General features: G+C 49.5%; 1 protein-coding gene across 1 annotated transcript; it reads right to left on the bottom strand.

Moving 5' to 3' along the window:
- Positions 1-227: 227 nt before the first annotated feature.
- On the bottom strand, positions 228-20,142 carry LOC137445019 (meiosis-specific coiled-coil domain-containing protein MEIOC-like). Its single transcript, XM_068146425.1, has 9 exons — positions 20,092-20,142; positions 15,020-15,151; positions 11,344-11,426; positions 10,174-10,340; positions 6,912-7,013; positions 4,510-6,256; positions 3,410-3,544; positions 2,345-2,525; positions 228-1,615 (listed from the first exon to the last, which is right to left on the bottom strand). Exons 4-9 carry the CDS (start codon positions 10,317-10,319, stop codon positions 1,359-1,361), a joined length of 2,568 nt encoding a protein of 855 aa, XP_068002526.1. The 5' UTR covers positions 10,320-10,340; positions 11,344-11,426; positions 15,020-15,151; positions 20,092-20,142; the 3' UTR covers positions 228-1,358.
- Between the last annotated feature and the right edge of the window lie 225 nt (positions 20,143-20,367).

The raw sequence follows: 20,367 nt of genomic DNA, 5'->3' as shown, positions 1-20,367 counted from the left end.
CTCTCCTCATTCTCAGCTTGAACACTCACCACCCCCCGCCCCCACCCCACACGCACACCCGCCCCCAACACAAACACTTCTGATTGTCTAAGCCACAGCATGAAGACGACTCCTTAACAGCAATCCAATACATGAAATCTTCCATGCAAAGAAAAAGAATCAAAACAGCTTTGGTAACCTAGTAGTCAATATTTTTGCGAACATCCCCCTTTCCCCCTCCCCTCCCCTCTCTGTGTATATTTATACAGCAATACACATAGTTCCTGAGTAAATCGTTACACTGGATCAGTTCAGAAGGTTTGGCAAGAGATTCGACTCCACCTTGCTGAAATAGGACCTTAAAATAAACATTCGACAAACGCATTCAAAATAAATATGGAATGGTTTGGTGGGTTTGGGGCTTTCCCCACCCCCGAAAAATTAATAGTACCAGGAAGTGACATTTAAACAACAAGTGCTAATTTGTTAATCAAGTGCATACTGTGTTCTACAGTCACTGGTTGGTGGTTTTTTCCCCCCCCCACCCACTTGAGGAATCAATACACCTCATTTCTAATCCTGAGTGACAGTTTCCTACCTCCTGCAGGGCAGAACTCGCTGCGCACCCCCCAAACCTTTTTTTCCCCTTGGGGTTTGTGGGGCTGTTTTAAATGGCCTATGCTACAGGAAAGCTGCTTTGACACTGGTTTGGTTAGCAACTGAACTGCACACTGCCCAAGCATCCCACACACAACCCACAGGAACCACCGGTTACTCCTCTTCCGCTACTGGAGGTAACCTGAATGCCCCATCACCACAAGGACACGGGAGCGTGGATTGCTCTGGATCGGAGCGTTGCAAGGCAAACTGCTCAGTGATCAACTTTGGCACTTAAAAGAACTCTAGAACGGTGCAAGAATAAAAGGGGGGGAAAACCAGCCCTGAACAAGTGCAAAATTCCTTTCCAATGGATTTTAGAAGTATGCTACATAGTGTCATCCACCAAAGAAGAGAAGAGAATGAAGTTCTACCACCCTCTGCTTTCTCAGGCCGTGGGTTGACTTGACTGCTGATACTTAGCTCTGTATAAGCACACAAGGAAATGCTCAGCTACTGTTTAGTTCCTCCTAATAGCAGAACTCTGAGGCGGCAGACACTGAATACCAGCACTATGAACACCGCATTAACACTACTACAAGATGTGTTTCTCAACGCCAGCATCACAGCCCCCAGCAGTTACTTCAACCCCTCTGCTTTTTGATAACCTGTCAAAAACACCTTCCGTGGCACTGCGGAGGGCACTTTGTCCTTCCCTCCCCATCCTCAGCCTTCCCTTTCATCATCGCTATTGTTATTCATAGCATCATTATCGGTTGCGATTATTCCGGAATCTTCACGGGTTCCTCGGGTTTTTCTTCTTTGCTCCCTTTGTTTTCATGCTCCGTGCAGCTTTTCTCTTGTGTGCTTGTGTTTGGAGGACAAAGCTCTTGCAAAGCCCTTTCCACAGCCTCCTCTTTCAGCGGAGGGCTTGAGGAGTTCTTCGGCAGGGCCATCTGCAGGGCACACCACAAGGCGGTGCGAGCCTTGCGTGTGGAGACGGCCAGCTCTCTGATGGCAGCCGCCAGAGCCAGGACATCTACAACAGAAGCACACAGTTCAGGGTGAAGCAGCAGGCAAGCTGGCAACGTGGAAACAGCAAAAACAACCCCACCAAAATGTGGATGATTTCATAGAATCAATAAGGTTGGAAAAGACCTCAGAGATCATCAAGTCCAACCTGTCACCCAACACCTCCTGACTACTAAACCATGGCTTCAAGTGCCACATCCAATCCCTTTTCAAACACCTCCAGGGATGGTGACTCCACCACCTCCCTGGGCAGCACATTCCAATGGCTAACAACTCTCTCTGTGAAGAACTTTCTCCTCACCTCCAGCCTAAACTTCCCCTGGCACAGCTTGAGACTGTGTCCTCTTGTTTTGGTGCTGCTTGCCTGGGAGAAGAGACCAACCCCCTCCTGGCTACAACCTCCCTTCAGGCAGTTGTAGAGAGCAAGAAGGTCATGTTAGGAAGAAGTTCTTCCTAGAAACAGATTGGACATTGGGATGTGCTGCCCAGGGAGGTGGTGGAGTCACCATCCCTGAAGGTGTTTAGGAAGAGCCTGGATGGGGTGCTTGGTGCCAAGGTTTAGTTGATTAGATGGTGCTGGGTGATAGGTTGGACTTGGTAATCTCAAAGGTCTCTTCCAACCTGGTTAATTCTATTCTGTTCTAGGACTCTAGATTTCAAGTTTGCCCATTTCCAACATTTTCACACTTACATCTCTGACAAAGCTTTTCAGGCCAGAGGAAGGGGAAGCAGTTACCTTTCTCATTACTGTAACGTGGTGCCCCTTGTCTCTGGGGGTTAGCAGCATTAATGATCTCATCCTTGCGCCTGGCCTGCGTCACCTGAATGGCTTCCATGTGCTGCTGCAGAGTGGTGGAAATGTTCCTGTGCACAGGGGTCCCACAAAGCCTTTCCATCTTCCCTATCAGTGTGAGCACCTGCCAGAGACAGTGAAAGCACCAAAACCATTGAGTAAGTCTCAAAAAACCCCAAACTAATGAAGCACAAGAATTCTCGCTCAAGAAGGCTTACATAAAGTCACAGGATGGTGGAGTTTGGATGGAGCCTCTGGAGATCATCCAGTCCAACCCTCCTGCCAGAGCAGGGTCACCCACAGCAGCTTGTCCAGGACCAAAATGCCCATGTGGGTTTGTAATCTCTCCAGAGGAAGAGAAGTCACCACCTCTCTGGGCAGCCAGTGCCAAGGCTCTGGCACCCTCACAGCAGATAAGTTTCTCCTCATGTTCAAATGGCACCTGCTGGGTTCCAGTTTGTGCCCATTGCCACTTGTGCTGTCCATGGGCACCACTGACAAGAGTCTGGCCCCATCCTCTTTTCCCCAAGCCTTTAGCTCTTGCTGAGCACCGACCAGCTGCCCGCTGGGGCTCCTGCCGAGCACTGACCAGCTCCCCGCTGGGGCTCCTGCCGAGCACTGACCAGCTCCCCGCTGGGGCTCTCAGCCTTTGCTCCTCACAGAGCTGCTCCAGGCCCCTCAGCAGCCTCCCCTGGACTCTCCAGTAGTTCCTTGTCTCTCGAACTGGGGAGCCCATAACTGGACTCACTACCCCAGCTGTGGCCTCACTAGGGCAGAGCAGAGGGGGAGGAGAAGCTCCTTTGACCTGCTGGCCACACTCTGCTTCACGCACTCCAGGAGATCATTGACCTTCTTTACCACAAGAGAACATTGCTAGCTCGTGGTGAACTTGCTGTCCTTCAGCACTACCAGATCCTTCTCCATAGAGCTGCTTCACAGCAGGTTAACCCCCTCCCTGCACTGGTGCAGAGGGTTACTCCTCCCCAGACAACAAGAAGTCCTCCTTACCCGGGCTTGCTCCCGCGACTGGTCGACAATCAGGCGATCGACTCGGGATGGGTTAGCAGGCAGCCGGGACACAGGAGCGGTGTTTGAGCTTGACACACGCTTCCCTGGGAAGCTTCTTGCAAGCTCAGCTTCAGTCTGAGGGGGAAAATCACACACATACTGTAAATGCTTTAAACCAGTGGAGTGTTACAACCTGCATCTCGAGGCCTGTTTAGGATTTTGATACAGAATCACAGAACTGTCAGGGTTGGAAGGGACCTGAAGGATCAGCCAGTTCCACACCTCACACTACAGCAGGTTGCTCACAGCCACATCCAGCCTGGCTGCAAACACCTCCAGGGATGAGGCTTCCACCACCTCTCTGGGCAACCTGTGACAGGCTCTCACCACCCTCATGGGGAAGAACTTCTTCCTAACATCCAATCTCAATCTACCCATTTCTAGTTTGGCTCCATTCCCCCCAGTCCTATCACTCCCTGGCACCCTCAAAAGTCCCTCCCCAGCTTTCTTGTAGTCCCCTTCAGATACTGGAAGGCCACAATTAGGTCTGCACTACCTGTATTTACAGAAGAATGTTCCCCAATCACCAAATCCCAGCCCGATGGGAGGTCACCCATGGATTAAAGCCAGACATGCTAAACAACACAAGAGTTACACTCCAAGCAGATGCTGTAGGTGGTGTCCTAGGTGTTTTCAACTAAGAATTGTCACCTACTCAAGGAGTGACTTATCTGAGAGCCCAGAGGATCTGAGTGTTCAAGAAACGTGTGGACAGGGCACTTTGGGCCATGGTGGTGTCAGGTTGACAGTTGCTCCTGAGGCACTAAACCAAGTGCCACATCCAATCCCCTCTTGAACACCTCCAGGGACGGTGACTCCACCACCTCCCTGGAGCACATTGAGAGCTCCTTTAGGGCTCTTCCACCTGCACCAATTCCATGGTTTAGTAGTAAACCACAGGTAGGTAAGCCATGGTTTAGTAGTCATGAGGTGTTGGGTGACAGGCTGGACTTGATGACCTTTGAGGTCTTTTCCAACCTTACTGGTTCTATGATGCTCTATAAACTGTGATCACCACCGCAGGTAGGAAGTTACTTTACCTTCTTTCTCTCCTTCTCCAAAGCTCTCCACTGCTCATAGCACTCCTCCAGTCGGAGGTGGAGCTCATTAGCAGGCCCACTGCGATTCCTTGGGGGTCTGTACTTGTTCAGTGGTGTTGGAAAGGCAAAGTATGGAGCAGCTACTTCCCCACCAAAGAGATCGCTGATGAAGGGACCCAAGTGGTTGAAGTCATCGTAACGGAAAAGGTCAACCAGTTCCGAGAAGGGAAACGGTGATGGAGGAAACCCAAAGTTACTTGCTGATGAAAACAGGTGGTGGTTAAATGGGGGAAACTTGGGGTTTTGTTTAAAATCAGACATTAATGGGAAGGAAGGAAGGAAGGAGGGATTGATGAAGTCTGAGACGCTACCGCCGCTCTGCTCCTGCTTTGTGCGGAAGGCGTTGGGCTGCTGCCGGTTCGGGGCAGTGCAGCCGAACTGAGGAACCCAATTCCTTCTGCCTCTTCTGTCATCTTTGTTATTCTTCTCTGGGGTCTCCTTTCTTGGAAACCTGTGGTATTTTTCCAAGTCTTCACTCAGAGCATTCCTCTGCATTAACCAGTCAGGTGAAAAACTGCTGGGGAGTTTAATGTGCTGCCCCCCCTTAGGAGTCAGTGAGTTGTGCTGGGGCTGCCCAAAGGCTCTCAGTTGCCTCTGAGTTTCTGAGGTGAAATTTGGAACTCCTGAACAATTAGAAACACCATTTGGGATGTGTAACCTTCCATCTTTCCTTGGAGGGAGGACAGGTAATATCTGTGAGTAGTAGGATGACTGTGTCACAGACTGATGGATGGGAGAGCCACCGGACATGCTGGAAACCCCTGAGGACAACTGTGGACTTTTCCCCTCCAGCCACACACATCCCTGGTGTGATGAGTAATTCCCACTTTGCATAACATTTTTGGCAGAGAAATCATACTCAGGGACTTGAGAAGAGCATTCTTTAGGAGTAACCTGGACCTTACATTCATTGTTATTAACAGCATCCCCCAAAGTAAAGCTGTGCTGGCCATTTTGCACGTGGGTTTCCTGTGGTTTCCTGTTTGTCCCTCCAGAGGAATTATTATCTTTAGAGGGTTGATTGAAAAAATAGAGAGAGGGATGAACTAATGGCTGCAGCTTCTGTGCAGCTGTGAAGTTTTCACATCTTTTAGAGAAGAAGTGGTTGTCCTGGGACACTTTATCCCAAGAGTTATCGCCAGGCTGGTTGGGAAGATCGCAGGAATACTTAGTTTGTTCTGGAGCACCATTTTGCAGAGCTTTGCCTCTTGTTCTTTCAATCTTCCAGTACTCTTTCTGAATGCTAGTGCCATCCTTCATTGTGTTCTGAGCAGAAAAAATGCTGAGGTTGGAAGCCACTTTCTCATAGTCTCCATTCAAGCTCACGTGGTTGTAGCTGCAGAGGTGCCGATTGTAGTCTGCACTCGGACACAAGAGCCCTTCCTGGTGAGTCACGTTGTTGTTTAGCAATGAGGAATTGTCAGGGTAACTGTCCTTCAGAGTATGATCAGGCTGAGCCCCAGATGGGGAAAGCCAAGACTCTATGAGATGAAGGTCTTCCAAACCTCTGTGCAACATCTCCACATCATGAGACTTCTGCGGGTGCTCCTGGTAGTAGCTCTGGGTGCCCAGCAGCTCTGAAAAATCTTTACTTTCACTAGAGTGCTTAGAAGGGAGCCCTGAGAATTCACCATGGCTTCCAAGATCAGGTGCCCATATTGGGGGAAACAATCTTGAAAGAGAATTCCTGCAAGGAAGTTCAAGAAACCTGCTGCAATGACTTCAATCACTTGGAAACAATTCATGTGTCATGCTTATTCCACCCACCAAGGCCTCCCCCATTCTTGGCTAACCAGGCACAGCCACATATCAGCTTGGAGGGGAATATTCCTGCTACAGTTGAGGAAGCACTGGGTGAAATCTGTCCTTCAAGGCAATCTGTCCTCCTCTGATGTGTATATCCCAGAGAGCTGAGCTCCACTTCACCAAAAGGAGACCCAGAGAGCTGAGCTCCACTTAACCAAAAGGAGACCCAGAGAGCTGAGCTCCACTTCACCAAAAGGAGACCCAGAGAGCTGAGCTCCACTTAACAAAATAGCTGAGATCCACTGAAAAATAAATAGCTGAGATCCAACTGCATTCAGTGAGCTCCCAACTGGTTAAAATGAGAAGTTTGGGGTTCCCCCCCCCCAAATGTTGTAGCTTGATGGAAGACATCAGCAAATGTATTTCTAACAATCTGTTGCTTTTTTAACTGGCAACTGATGTGAAGAAAAACACTTCCACAGTTCAAGGGGATTTATCAGACCTGTGTTACTCAACTCCTTCTAATAGCCTCCAATATGCACCAGATCTGTGTGACAAAGGGGGCAAAAAGCAGCATGCAACATACAGGAGCTTACCAATCTGTAACTGGTTCTGGCTTGCTTGGCTCCTCTAAAATGCTTGAAACCAGCCCAAACACATCAGGGGCATTGCCAGAGTAAGACAGGCTAATTGGTGCCCTGAAAACAAACAAGCAAGCAAACAGTTGAACTTGGATAAGTGAAGTTTGTTCAGGAGGAAAGAGGCAAAAGGGGAAATTAAGCATTGTGCCTTCATTGTAGCACCAGCTGCTAAATGTTCTGAGTGCAGTGTATTCTCAGCACCCAAACATAGAAAACTCTCTCTGCATTTGATAGAACAGAACAGGAGAATTAACCAGGTTGGAAAAGACCTTTGAGATCATCAAGTCCAACCTATCACTCAACACCATCTAATCAACTCAACCATGGAACCAAGTGCCTCATCCGGGCTCTTCCTAAACACCTCCAGGGATGGTGACTCCACCACGTCCCTGGGCAGCACATTCCAGTGGCCAATCACTCACTCACAGCTCTGTAGCCTAAATGAAGCAGAGCAATTTCCCCAGATCCTTGCTTCACCAGAGACTTGGAGCTGTCATGGGAGGGAGGAGCAGCAAGAGCTTCTCCTCTCTTTTCAATCAACAGGGACAGTTCTTCACACCTTGGCTGTCTCCTTTAGAGGATAAGCATGATCAATCTTCTCAACATCTTGCAGGTCTTAATTTAACTACTTCCATAATTCAAGAACTGCTATTTCCATCTCAAAAACATAAAATAAATAATCAAGTTATCCTGAAGCTGAAGCACTGCAAATCCTCCTTTAGAAAGGAGCTGTTCCAAAGTCTATTACATTTTCCTAACAAACACCAAAGGGGTTCACCCATCACTACTTTTACACCCCCCTGACTCCTAGTAGAGAATCCCAATATTGTTTAGGCTGAAAAAAAGACCTTTAAGATCACACAGAGTCTGACCATTAATCCAACACTGTCAGGTCCACCACTAAACCATGTCCCTCAGCACCACATCCACACAGCTTTTAACTGGATCCCATTGGCCTTCCTGGCCACGAGGGCACACTGCTGGCTCATGGTGAGCTTGTCCATCAGGACTGCATTCCTATGCAGACTACCCCTAGGTGATCCTGCTTTGGCAGAGGGGTTCAACCTGACCTCCAGAGATCCCTTCCAACCTCTGAAGTTCTGTGACTTGCAGGCCCTTCTCTGCAGAGCTGCTTTCCAGCAGGCCAGCCCCTGACCTGTACTGGTGCAGGGGGCTGTTCCTCCTCACAACCAGCATCCTGCTTTGGCAGAGGGGTTCAACCTGATAATCTCCAGAGATCCCTTCCAACCTCTAATGTTCTGTGGCTCTGTGACTTCCAGGCCCTTCTCTGCAGAGCTGCTTTCCAGCAGGTTAACCCCTGACCTGTACTGGTGCAGGGGGCTATTCCTCCTCACAACCAGCACCAGTGTCAAAAGCTGTGCTAACCAGCCCCCCCCAAAAGGCAGTATTATGTCCCCAGCACTTGGCATTAAGATGGAATGGAGAGAGTGGGAATCCCAGTACAAAGTCCTGGTTTACACTCTTCTGCTCAAGAGGAGATTGCACATGGCACTTGGTGCCATGGTTTAGTGGCCATGAGGTCTTGGGTGACAGGTTGGACTTGATCTTTGAGGTCCTTTCCAACCTTACTGATTCTATGAAGGTGGAACAGCGGTAATGCTGCAATTTCAGTTGCTGTCCACAAGCCATAACATGACCAATATGAAGGAGAGAACCAACTCTTTCAGTGGTTTCCCCTGGTTTCTCTAATCATTCCCCATTCCTTGCCCTCCTCATATCACTAATGACTTCACAGAAATCCCTCCCCTGCAGAGCTGACTTGCCAAGCTGAAGGGGAGTCTAATCTGCTCTCCAGTGGCACAGCAGCTTTTAAACTCCTGTCCAGCCTCGGTGCCCTTATCTGGACCTTTAATCATTCCACTGCACTTTAAAAGAGTGATTGATCAGATGTGCCTGCAGCAGTCAAGACTAGAGCAGGGTGGATTTCTCCAGGGAAATAAAAATGCTGTGTGATTCAAGTAACAAAGACTTTGGCTTTCATTCAGCATCCAAACCTGCAAAGTTTTTAATATAAAGTCAAATCTGAGTGCATTATATCAAGGGCACAATAAGAGAGGAGGCTGGTGTATGCTCAAGGGGAGCTCTGTTGTGTTACAGATTTATGCTTGAAGTGGCAGAGGCACCACAGGCACTCGACCTGTGCCTAGCAGTCTGCATTGTTCATGTTCCAGGAAATACTCTACATCATCCAGCAGGATCATCTGGAGCACTGAGGGACAGGAGGCACAGAAGGAGAGGGGCTTTTTCCTGCAGGAGTTCTCCACTACACAGAGCACTTCCCCATTCCATTTCCTACATGCAGCATTCTTTCCAAACTCTAGCATGTTTTTAACATCCAAACACACACCTACACAGCCCCTTCACCAACTTTTTCTCCCCCAGCCTCAATAATAACTATTATACATCAAAGAAAATCATTGAGCTTCCAGTTATCATAGAGTCACAGAATGCTTTGGGCTGGAAGAGGCCTTAAAGATCAGCTAGTTCCAAGCCCCCTGCCATGAGCAGGAGCACCTTCTGCTAGCCCAGGTTCCTCAAGGTCTCATCCAACCTGGCCTTGAACACCTCCAGGGAGGGGGCACCCACAGCTTCCCTGGGCAACCTGTGTCAGTGTTCCACCACCCTCACTGTAAAGAATTTCTTCCTACTCTCCAGTCCAAAACAACCCTCATCCAGTACCAGAACATGAGGACACAGTCTCAGGCTGTGCCAGGGGAGGTTTAGGTTGGATGTTAGGAAGAAGTTCTATACAGAGAGAGTGATTGCCCATTGGAATGGGCTGCCTGGGGAGGTGGTGGAGTCACCACCCTGGAGGTGTTTAGGAGGAGACTTGATGGGGTGCTTGGTGCCATGGGTTAGTTGTTTAGGTAGGTTGGATTGGTTGATGGGTTGGATGTGATGATCTTGAAGGTCTCTTCCAACCTGGTTTATCATCATCATCATCATCTTGAGGCCATTGGGCCCTAACCTACCACTACAAGCCCTTCTAAGAAGTCCCTCCCCAGCTTTCTTCTAGGGCCCTTCAGGTACTGGAAGGCTACTGTAAGTTCTCCCCGGACCATTCTCATCTCCAGGCTGAACAGCCCCAAACAGAGGAGTTTATCCCACAAGACCTTCCTAGAGAAGGCCCAGAATCACCATTTTTCTGCCCCATAGCAATCCCAGTGCTGCAGAACACCACCAGGAATGCTCATACCGTTTCTTTGTGCAGTCCTGAAAGGAAGTTTTGGAGCTGACCTCCTCTTCCCGTGCTGCCCAGTCGCTGTAGAGCCGGGACGACTCCAGCGGAGGCGGCGTGCTACTGAGTCCTCCCAGCAACGGGGAAAACAGCTGAGCATCCATTCTGTGTTTCTTGCTACTTACCTGTTGAAAAGAGCAGTAAGTACCTTCAATATCACATGTTTAAAAGCCAACCCTTCCTTTTGTGTCTCAAGCTTAACTTCAGAAAAATGGAACAGCATACAGAGTTAACCAGGCTGGAAAAGACCTTTGAGACTGTGGAGTCCAACCTGTCACCCAGCACCATCCAATCAACTCAACCATGGCACCAAGTGCCTCATCCAGGCTCCTCCTAAACACCTCCAGGGACGGGGACTCCACCACCTCCCTGGGCAGCACATCCCAATGGCCAATCTCTCTTTCCATGAAGAACTTCTTCCTCACATCCAGCCTAAACCTCCCCTGGCACAGCTTGAGACTGTGTCCTCTTGTTCTGGTGCTGGGTGCCTGGGAGAAGAGACCAACCCCCACCTGCCTACAACCTCCCTCCAGGGAGTTGTAGACAGCAAGAAGGTCTCCCCTGATCCTCCTCTTCTCCAGGCTAAGCAACCCCAGCTCCCTCAGCCTCTCCTCCCAGGGCTGTGCTCCAGACCCCTCCCCAGCTTTGTTGCCCTGCTCTGGACACCTTCCAGCAGCTCAACATCTTTCCTAAACTGAGGAGCCCAGAACTGGACACAGGACTCAAGGTGTGGCCTGAGCAGTGCTGAGCACAGGGCACAATGACTTCCCTGCTCCTGCTGGCCACACTATTCCTGATGCAGGCCAGGATGCCATTGGCCTTCTTGGCCACCTGGGCACACTGCTGGCTTGTGTTCAGAGACATAGCAATGACAACAGGATGCAGTCCAGCACTCATTCCCTCCATTGCCATAACATCATCCAAATCTGGCAAATCTAAGCAGGGTAAATGTATCTTTTTTTCCTTCAGTCTTTAGTACCCAGGAGTTTAATTCATGCAAGATATCAGGAGGGAGAATTTAGACCAAAAGCCACAGTCAGCAACAGATGGAAGAAACAAGTTGTCAGCAGACTCACCTCAGACAGGCTCTCACCTCCTGAAAACAAACAAGCAATGCCAATTACTTACTTCACAACAAGAGGAGTTCTCTACAGATTTCACATTGTAGGTGTTTGTGAGCCAGGTTCAGAAGCTCCAAATCTTCTAGGCTGCTGGAGAAAAAGGGAAGAGTGATTATCCCAGCTGCACCCCTGAAATCACCAAACAGTATTCCAACAGAGAGCCCACAGTAAGCAGGGAGGGACATCTGTGAACCTCACAGAGCAAAATGTGGAGAGGGAAAGGAATCTCTCTTGATGTCCTGGTCCAGAAAAGACTGCTAGAAAAAAATCACTTATTCAATGAATAAACAATAGACACAAATAACATGGGGAACTGCCACCTCAGAAGGGCAGCAAAGCCAGGGAGGGGTCTGGAGCACAGCCCTGGGGGGAGAGGCTGAGGGAGCTGGGGTTGCTTAGCCTGGAGAAGAGGAGGCTCAGGGAAGACCTTCTTGCTGTTTACCACTACCTGGTTAATTCTATTCTAACTTCCTGGTCAGAGACTAAATCCATGCTACAGGTAAACTCTTAACACTGCAGAAGAGAAGGAGAGTGAGGGTCAAATTGTCTGCTACAAAGAACTCCTGACCCCCACACAAATCCACCCAAGTATCATTTAGGCAAGCAGCAAGGCCAACACTTTAGCAACCATTCAGTACTTATCAGCAAGCACATGCTGATGGCCCTGCTCTGGTCTCGTGTAGTCTACTAGGAGGCAACACACAGAGATAAGTTATGCTCCTGGGCTGGAGGGTAAAATGCTCCTGCACAGATTAAAAATAGGATCTGTAAGTAATGGATTTATCTTTTATTTTCAGAGCCATTAATCACTGCTAGAGTGAGCTGTGCAGGACAATGTGGCTAAAGCCCAGCAGAGGAGGTACTTCGTGTACCCTAGATACAGCCTCGTCACTCAGCGCTCCCAAAAGCTGGAGTCTGAAAGAGACTTCCAGGCTGAATGAGAACTTCACTTCTGTGCTTAAATAGGAGCTTCCACTATCTGCAGGGGGCTACAAGAAAGCTGGGGAGGGACTTGTTAGGGTGTCAGGAGTGATAGAACTGGGGGGGATGGGGAAAAAACTAGAAATGGGTAGATTCAGATTGGATGTTAGGAGGAAGTCCTTCCCCATGAGGGTGGTGAGAGACTGGCACAGATTGCCCATGGAGGAAGGCCAAGGGCATCCTGGCCTGGATCAGGAATAGTGTGGCCAGCAGGAGCAGGGAAGTCCTTCTGCCCTGTGCTCAGCACTGCTCAGGCCACACCTTGAGTCCTGTGTCCAGTTCTGCACTCCTCAGTTTAGGAAAGATGTTGAGCTGCTGGAAGGTGTCCAGAGAAGGGCAACAAAGCTGGGGAGGGGTCTGGAGCACAGCCCTGGGAGGAGAGGCTGAGGGAGCTGGGGTTGCTTAGCCTGGAGAAGAGGAGGCTCAGGGGAGACCTTCTTGCTCTCTACAACTCCCTGAAGGGAGGTTGTAGCCAGGTGGGGGTTGGTCTCTTCTCCCAGGCACCCAGCACCAGAACAAGAGGACACAGTCTCAAGCTGTGCCAGGGGAGGTTTAGGCTGGAGCTTAGGAAGAAGTTCTTCATAGACAGAGAGATTGGCCATGGGAATGTGCTGCCCAGGGAGGTGGTGGAGTCACCATCCCTGGAGGTGTTTAGGAAGAGACTGGATGGGGTGCTTGGTGCCATGGTTTAGTTGATTAGATGGTGTTGGGTGAGAGGTTGGACTTGATGATCTCTGAGGTCTTTTCCAACCTGGTTAATTCTATCCTATAGAAATGTGCATGTCCTGCACCCCTGTATATGGAACTGAACACACTTTTGCCCCCTCCAAAAAAAATCCTCTATTATTAAATCCTGACTTATCCTCAAATACACTCAGAGGGCTTTTAACTTCTGCAAGTAGCTCATCACTACTGAGGAGTGAGCAGCCTGAAGCAGTCCTATGAGAAGCTGAAGAACTGGGGTTGGTTAGTCTGGAAAAAAGAAGGCTGAGAGGAGTCCTTCTCATTCTCTACAACCCCCTGAAAGGAGGCTGGTGCCAAATAGAGGTTGGTCTCTTCTCTCAAGTACTTAGTGAGAGGATGAGAGGAAACGGCCTCAAGATGCACCAGGGAAGGTTTAGGTTGGATATTAGGAATAATTTCTTCCCTGAGAAGGTTGTCAAGCACAGGAACAAGCAGTGGAGTCCTCATTCCTTGGGGGGAGTCAAAGCCACATAGATGTGGTGCTGAGGAACATGGCTCAGGGGTGACCTGGCAGTGCAGGGTTAACAGCTGGACTTGATCTCACAGATCTTTTCCAGCCTAAAGGGTTCCACAGTTTACCAAACCCACTATTTTCAGAAGCCCCATGTAGTCCTTTGTGTTTAGCAGCTCTTGCTAAGTTCCTTTCAGCTGGGAAGAAATAACTGAGTTAAGCTTCACTGGTACAGTGTTAACATTTCAACTATAAATACAGATGAAACTAAACAAAGTTGTGAGGCACTGGTGTTGTTACAGAGTCCTGTGCTTTGCTGCAAGCAGACTCCCTTTTGGCTGCCCAGCTCCTTTGTGCTCCTGCTTTGCCCAGGCTGTGTGCTCAGGACTTGCTGTTATCACACAAATGGTTTCCCTGCTCCAGCAGCGAGGGCAAAGACCTTGGGGAAGGCTGTTACTCCCTCTCTCCTCTTTCCACTGTCCTCCAGTCCCCAGTGAGTGCCAAGCCAGCACAGCTGCCAGGCATGCAGAGGCAGATGACATCTACAGAGCTCAGTAAAGGACTTGATGAACAGCAAAGTGTGTTGGGAATACAGAAGCCTGCACAGCAGAGAGCTTGGAATAGCTGAGGTGGAAAAGGACCTTTGGAGTCAAGGCCCCTACTCAGAGCAGGTTGCTCACAGCCTTGTGCAGCCAGGCCCTGAACATCTGTCCTGGTTTGAGCTAGAACAGGACTAATTCTGGTCAGGGATTTGACTTCTCAGCTCAGTAAGGGCATTTTCTGAAGTTCATGTTTGCACAGCCAGTGGCTGCTTCTAGCAGTGAGAACTCTGCTGGGGAGAGTTCCTGCCAAGGGCTGGGCTGCAGGAAGGCTCTGCCTTAGACTTGCTCCTGTGCAGACCAAGGGCACTGCCAAGTCTTGTGTACCACCTCTGGGTGCAAATAAACCAGAGGTGGGATCTGCAGGGAGGAGAGGACAGGACAGGTGACCCTAAACTGCCCAACAAGGGATTGCATCCTATGGATGTCATCTTCAGGACAAAGGTGAAGGATCACCAGGATCAAACCTCTTCTTCCATGGCCAGTACCCATGGAGGACTCTGTCCCTTCTGCCTTCCACCCCAGTCCAGCTCCTGAATCACAGTATGGATTCTATAGCCCCGTGGCCATGAGCTCTGGAATTATTTCTTCTGTCTGCTTTCAACATCAGCATCTAACTACACTCACTTCATACAAGCAAAGAATTATTTTGTCTGTGGTAACCTCCAGCAGTTGATCTTCAGAAGACTTTGTGGTAGGTCTCAGAAATGCCCCTGACAAGAGGCACTCAGAGCCAGACTGAGGAATTGCTTGACTTCCACACACAGGGGATTACCCTGCAGTACTGACACAGGGAAAGCTGCTGGCTGTGGGCCAGGTAGGTAGGTTTGGGGCTGTGATTATTCACTACATTGAGTGAGGAAACCAAACATTTCCTACATCTAAGTAAATGCTCCTTTTAGACTCACCTGTGGGTTGCAACGAGCAGAGGTGGCACTTTGTTTGACCATGTCCTCGCTGTCAGGCCACCAGCTGTCTTCTCTGAAGGATGCAGCATGGCCACCCAAGCAGAAATTCAAACTCTTAAGGACAGGCTTTGCCTATTTAAAAGCAATTAAACAGGAGTAAATAAAAAAAATGAGTTGTCAAAGTTGTACAATGCATGAAGCTCATCCCACACCATCCACAGCTCCTCCAGCACCACCCACACCTTACACATTTCAAGAGCAGAGATGTTACCATTGGCAGATCCCACAGAACAGACCAGCTCAGCACACAGAAGAGCTGCTGGCCACAGAGTCCCAGAAGAACTCTGCATCTAGGGTCATGCAGCCAGAACCACACTGCCTGGAAGGACTCTTCTCCTCAGCTGTATCCTGTCACACACAGGTACACAGGTCCCTTCTCCCAGGCAACCAGCATCAGAACAAGAGGACACAGTCTCAAACTGCACCAGGGGAAGTTTAGGCTTGAAGTGAGGAGAAAGTTCTTCACAGAGAGAGTTGTTAGCCTTTGGAATGTGCTGCCCAGGGAGGTGGTGGAGTCACCGTCCCTGGAGGTGTTGAAGAGGGGACTGGATGTGGCACTTGAAGCCATGGTTTAGTTAGTCATGAGGTGTTGGGTAGCAGGTTGGACTTGATGATTTCTGAGGTCTTTTTCAACCTTATTGATTCTATGATCACAGAGGTCCACATCAGCCATGCCAGTACATGAGCTCACCCCACGATTCTGTTCAGCTGCACACATCTGCCACAGACCTGAACATCCTCCCCTATCACGTAACAGGACAAACAAACCTCAGGCACTGGGGACTGTTCCCATTTGAGTGCTGCACTCCATCTTCAGACTCATAGCTTCTGTTACTGGCAAAGTAAGCCCCCAGCCTCCACTGAGCTTTCAGCTACTTGTGATTTATCAGCTGTGCTGTCAAAGCAGACTTAATGATACCCAGCAGGTTGGGTTAATCACTGCCTTTGTGACTCCTACTGACAGTTTTCAAAGTGGGTTTCACAGAGCATTAGCTGATATCTGACAAAGCAGCAGCAGGTATCTCAAAGTTCAAGCAACAATCCATTTTGATCTCCAAACAGGAACTACTTCAAGCCATGGGAAACTTCGGTGTTGGATGATAGGTTTGACACTATGATCTTGAAGGTCTCTTCCAACCTGGTCTATTCTATTCCAAAGCATTGCAGGTGCTGCATTAGCACCTATGGCAGAGTCCAGCCTAAGCTTCACATTCATGCAGCTGTTCACCAAGGCCTTACCTCTGTGCCAGGGCAATGTACTCCCTTCCAGCAAATGGGTTTGCAGTGGTAGCTCTCTCTGGCTGGCACTTAGCTTTTAGGAGTTGGTACAAACACGTGCTTATTGCACTGCTGGTAAATAATTCATTCCTGGAAAGGCTTTCTGGGATATCCTCAGGATCCAAGGGTGCCACATTAGAGCCCTGGTAGAAGCCAATGCTTTAGTTAAAGCAGCACTGCCAGCTGGTGCTGTGTTACGTGGCCAAAAAGAGAGGTTCCCACAGAGCACTTTAATATCACAGCCTGAATGTCTAAAGAGTTGTATTTCCTTCTGTGTCATTCAAAAGGAACTTTGAGCAAAGAGATCAATGACCACAGCACAGCATCTGAAGGAAAGAAGCTGTTCCAGCAGCCAGGAGAACTGATGGGTTCCTGCACGTTCGTGTCCCACCTTGAGCTCATTGTAGCAGCAGCAGTTTTCTAACTGCATTCTGTTGGTTCTCCCAGGGAAGAGCCCACTATATGACTGGACAACTGGGCCATGCTTAAAGCCTTTCTCTCTGTGAGGATCTCTCCTCTGCGAGGCTGTCAGCTGTCACAGCACAGAAATTCATTCCCACCGAGACACCCATCCACCTCTCCCCCACTTCCCCTGGATTTGGTGGATGATGCAGAGCTTACTGGAGGAATGACAGACTCCTCAAAACCAGAACCACTCAATATCCTGGGGGGAGGAAGTGCAATCTCCTTGGGATTCCTTAGGAGTTCCATGGCCACTCATCCTCCCAGCAAGGCTTTTTGAATTAGCACTAGAATCTCTGAATGAACCTTGTGAACAGAGAGTCCTCCCAGCACCACACTGACTCTGGTGTCTTCTGACCCTTGAGGGCAGGGACAATGTTCTCCCCAGGTGTGTATATATATATGGGCAGGGATACACTTTCCACCACCACCTTCTTGCACTTCTCAAACAGAAACAGAAGCCACAGTGAAGATGAAACCCATCTTTGAGTGACCCCTCACCAACTCAGGGTAGCATTGCTGATCTGAATGGCTCTTTTTCCAAGCTACACAAACAGTGGCATGCTCAGGTGGATTTACCCTGCTCTTCAGAGAGGCACAGTGTGCACACACACACACACTGATGGCATCCTGGCAGGGTCACCACATCACAGGCTTGGCAATTCCACGTGCTACAGTACCTCTAATCCTCCAGAAAAAGGAATGATTTGAAGCATGACCTTAATATTGCAGGGAGATCCTGAGCAAGGCCTAAAAATCTGCCACCTGAGGGTTTACAAGTTCCAGAATGAGGTTAAAAGGGGAAATTTCTAAGTCTGAAAGATCCACACTTGTCTGTAACCCACCTGTTCTGAACTTCTTTTAGATTTAAGGTCCATCTGCTTTACAAAGCTAGACAACAGAGTTTGGTGGGGAGCTCCTCAACTCCACCTTCACAAAGCATTACCCTTCAAGTAGTACCCCTGTGAGGCACTTCTTCCTGAGCCTCCTCGAGCACACAGAACATTTCCTCAACACTCAGATCAATTTCTTGCCAAGGACAAGTAACAGAGCACAGTAAGCACTTGGGAAGCCACATGGCACAGGTTGATCCACCAGGAACTGTGGCTGCCTATGTGCAGTTACCTTCACTTCAGCCTTCCCAAAGTCAGCAACTTCTGGGTTTGGTTTTTAGGGGCAGTCTTATATAGATCTGCTCATTCTTAACTGTGGCCCAAAGCCACTGGGAACACCTAAGCCTCACTGTTTCCAAGTACTTTTGCATGCTGCCCTTCCTCTGGAGTTTCACACAGATCTCTGAGGTCGCTTCCAACCTTAGTGATACTGTGATACAATGCTTTTCCTTGATATAAGCCAGGAGACCCTAATTAATCCCCAATTAGACAGAAATATATAAATTAAAACATCCTTCAAGCTGCTGTCAGTTGTACAAACAGCAAGCACAGCTCAGCTGCAAGATGCCACTACCCAAAAGCTCCAGCTTGGGGCTGCTGAGGGCAAGGTGGCAAAAGGCACCTACTGTAATGCACCTGGCACTGCAGGGTTCAAGACATCCACTCAGCAGACACATCTGTGAGTACCTGAAGGGCTTATTTGTGTTCAGTGCAGGCTCCATGGAAATAAGAGGGAATTTAATGCCAGCTTCCTCTACATATTCACCTTCAGTTAGCATTCTTACCACGTGTCACACTTTGCTCCCAACAGAGCAGGGAAACACGAAGAACTCTTAAACAAATAAAAGAGTTCAAACTGAACTTCCACTCACTTCAGAGTGAGATGTCCCAAAGGCAGCCAAGATGCACAAACTGCAGATGATGTCCTTGCCAGACCAGGGTTATTTGGATTAATGCACTCTCAGGGAAGCTTTTTGTTTAGGAATACAAAATTCCAACTCAAGTTACAAGCATTTTTTTCCGGGCTCGATTTGACAGACGGACAATCTAGCACCACTTAAACCTCCCCTACCTCAGAAATGTCTTCTTTTGGAGCAAGCAAACCAAAGAGGCTGAACCTGACAGTTCCTGAGCATGTGAATACAAGCTCCCTGAAGTTACAGAACAGCACAGGGGGTCAAAGAAACTGGATTTTTTTAATACATTTTGTACATTATATATCATTATGAAGACATTTGGATATCGTGAGACTACCACGATTAGATGAAAAGCTACTTTCCCCTACTTGACAAGCTCCTGGCTTTGTGAGATTCAAGCACTTAAGCAGCCGCCTTCAAGACTGCCGAGTGAGCAAACAGCCTCACTGTTTCTGAAGGGGAAACAGAAAGGGAATCTATTACCTGCTCGAGCAGTTATTACCGTTCTCAGAGAAAGCACCACTGCGAGGGCTCCCAAGTTTCCCATCCACTTCCTAAGCCTCTCCTCATCGTCCCTATGAGGAGGCTGGTGGCTATCGCGAAGAGCCAGACGTGTTTGGAGAACTCTGTGGTTTGTCAGGCGCCGACTTGCAAAGGCTTGGGGGCACCAGCAGGCAAATAAATCATTACCCTAACTTTAAACTCCAGCGCCGCAGCAGCCTAAGCCACTATCGCCCTGCAGAAAGCCTTCGGCCGGCTTGTTTTCCGGAAAAATCAGTGTTACTGCAGACGCTGGGGCAAGAAAACCCAAACCCACAACACAGAAACCTCCTCCCGTTACGAGAAATCAACTTCCACCGAGACAAACCTGCAGAGCCGTTCCCACCAGCCGTTCCCTGCCCGCATTCCTCCCACCGACACAGGCCAGCGGGGCAGCAGGGCGGCTGCCGGGTGCCAGCCCGGAGCACTGCAGCAGCGCTCAGCCCGGGGCAGCGTGCTGAGCCAGCGCTGCCGCCGCACCTCCCTCAGCTGCCCTGCCATGGGACGCAGGCTGCACACCCCAGTTACTAGGCGCACACTGTTGCCAGGCTCTGGAGAGCGTCTCTCCTCCACCCCGGGAAGCTGCAGGACAAGAAATAACCCCAAACAAACCCAAAAGGGCAGAAGAGCGGCAAGCAGGCGTTGGGCTGAGGGCGGGGGAGCAGCCCCCCGAGACCAAGTGCCAGCGCTGGCGTGAAGCGGTTACTCCACACCGGCTGTTACGAGACGGAGGAGTCGCTCAGCTGCACCAACACTACGAGAAACAGCACAAACTGTCTGCCCTTAAATGTCACCTCACGATTTCTGCAGCGACACGACCTGGCGAACACCTCTGCAGCCACCGAGATCCTCCCCTAGCAAGCAAAGCTCTCGCACTGCCCAAAGGCCCTGCCACAGAAGTGAAAGAAACACCAAAGCTTACATTTTTGGTCTTCTTGCTTTACAACCAGTCTCAGCCATGTAACGTCTGATGTCACTGGAGTGCCAGTATGTGGAAGTACTATGGGAATTGTAGTCTTCCCTCTGTTGTGCAATAGCTACGGGCTTGGGGATGCAGGACTGCAACCGCTGAGCCAGGAACCCGCTCCTGCATGCGGGGGCTACCGGGGGGCAGCAGGGGAAACACAGCTCAGCTGCTTTCTTCAGCCAGGAAGCCCTTCTCAGATGGCAAAGAAGTCTGGGGGAGGGCTTGAACTGC

The sequence above is a fragment of the Melanerpes formicivorus genome, unplaced genomic scaffold (assembly GCF_026170545.1).
Source record: "Melanerpes formicivorus ecotype bairdi unplaced genomic scaffold, bMelFor1.0.p_v2 SCAF_13, whole genome shotgun sequence".
Classification (NCBI taxonomy): Eukaryota; Metazoa; Chordata; class Aves; order Piciformes; family Picidae; genus Melanerpes; species Melanerpes formicivorus.
This window is presented reverse-complemented; position numbering and strand designations above follow the sequence as displayed.

Coding starts and splice junctions, on each gene's coding strand:
- LOC137445019 (XM_068146425.1), bottom strand. CDS start 10,319: ATGGATGCTCAGCTGTTTTCCCCGTTGCTGGGAGGACTCAGTAGCACG. Junction 2,526..3,409: donor AGTCGCGGGAGCAAGCCCGG/GTAAGGAGGACT, acceptor TGTCTCTGGCAG/GTGCTCACACTGATAGGGAA. Junction 1,616..2,344: donor ACGTTACAGTAATGAGAAAG/GTAACTGCTTCC, acceptor CTTCTGTTGTAG/ATGTCCTGGCTCTGGCGGCT.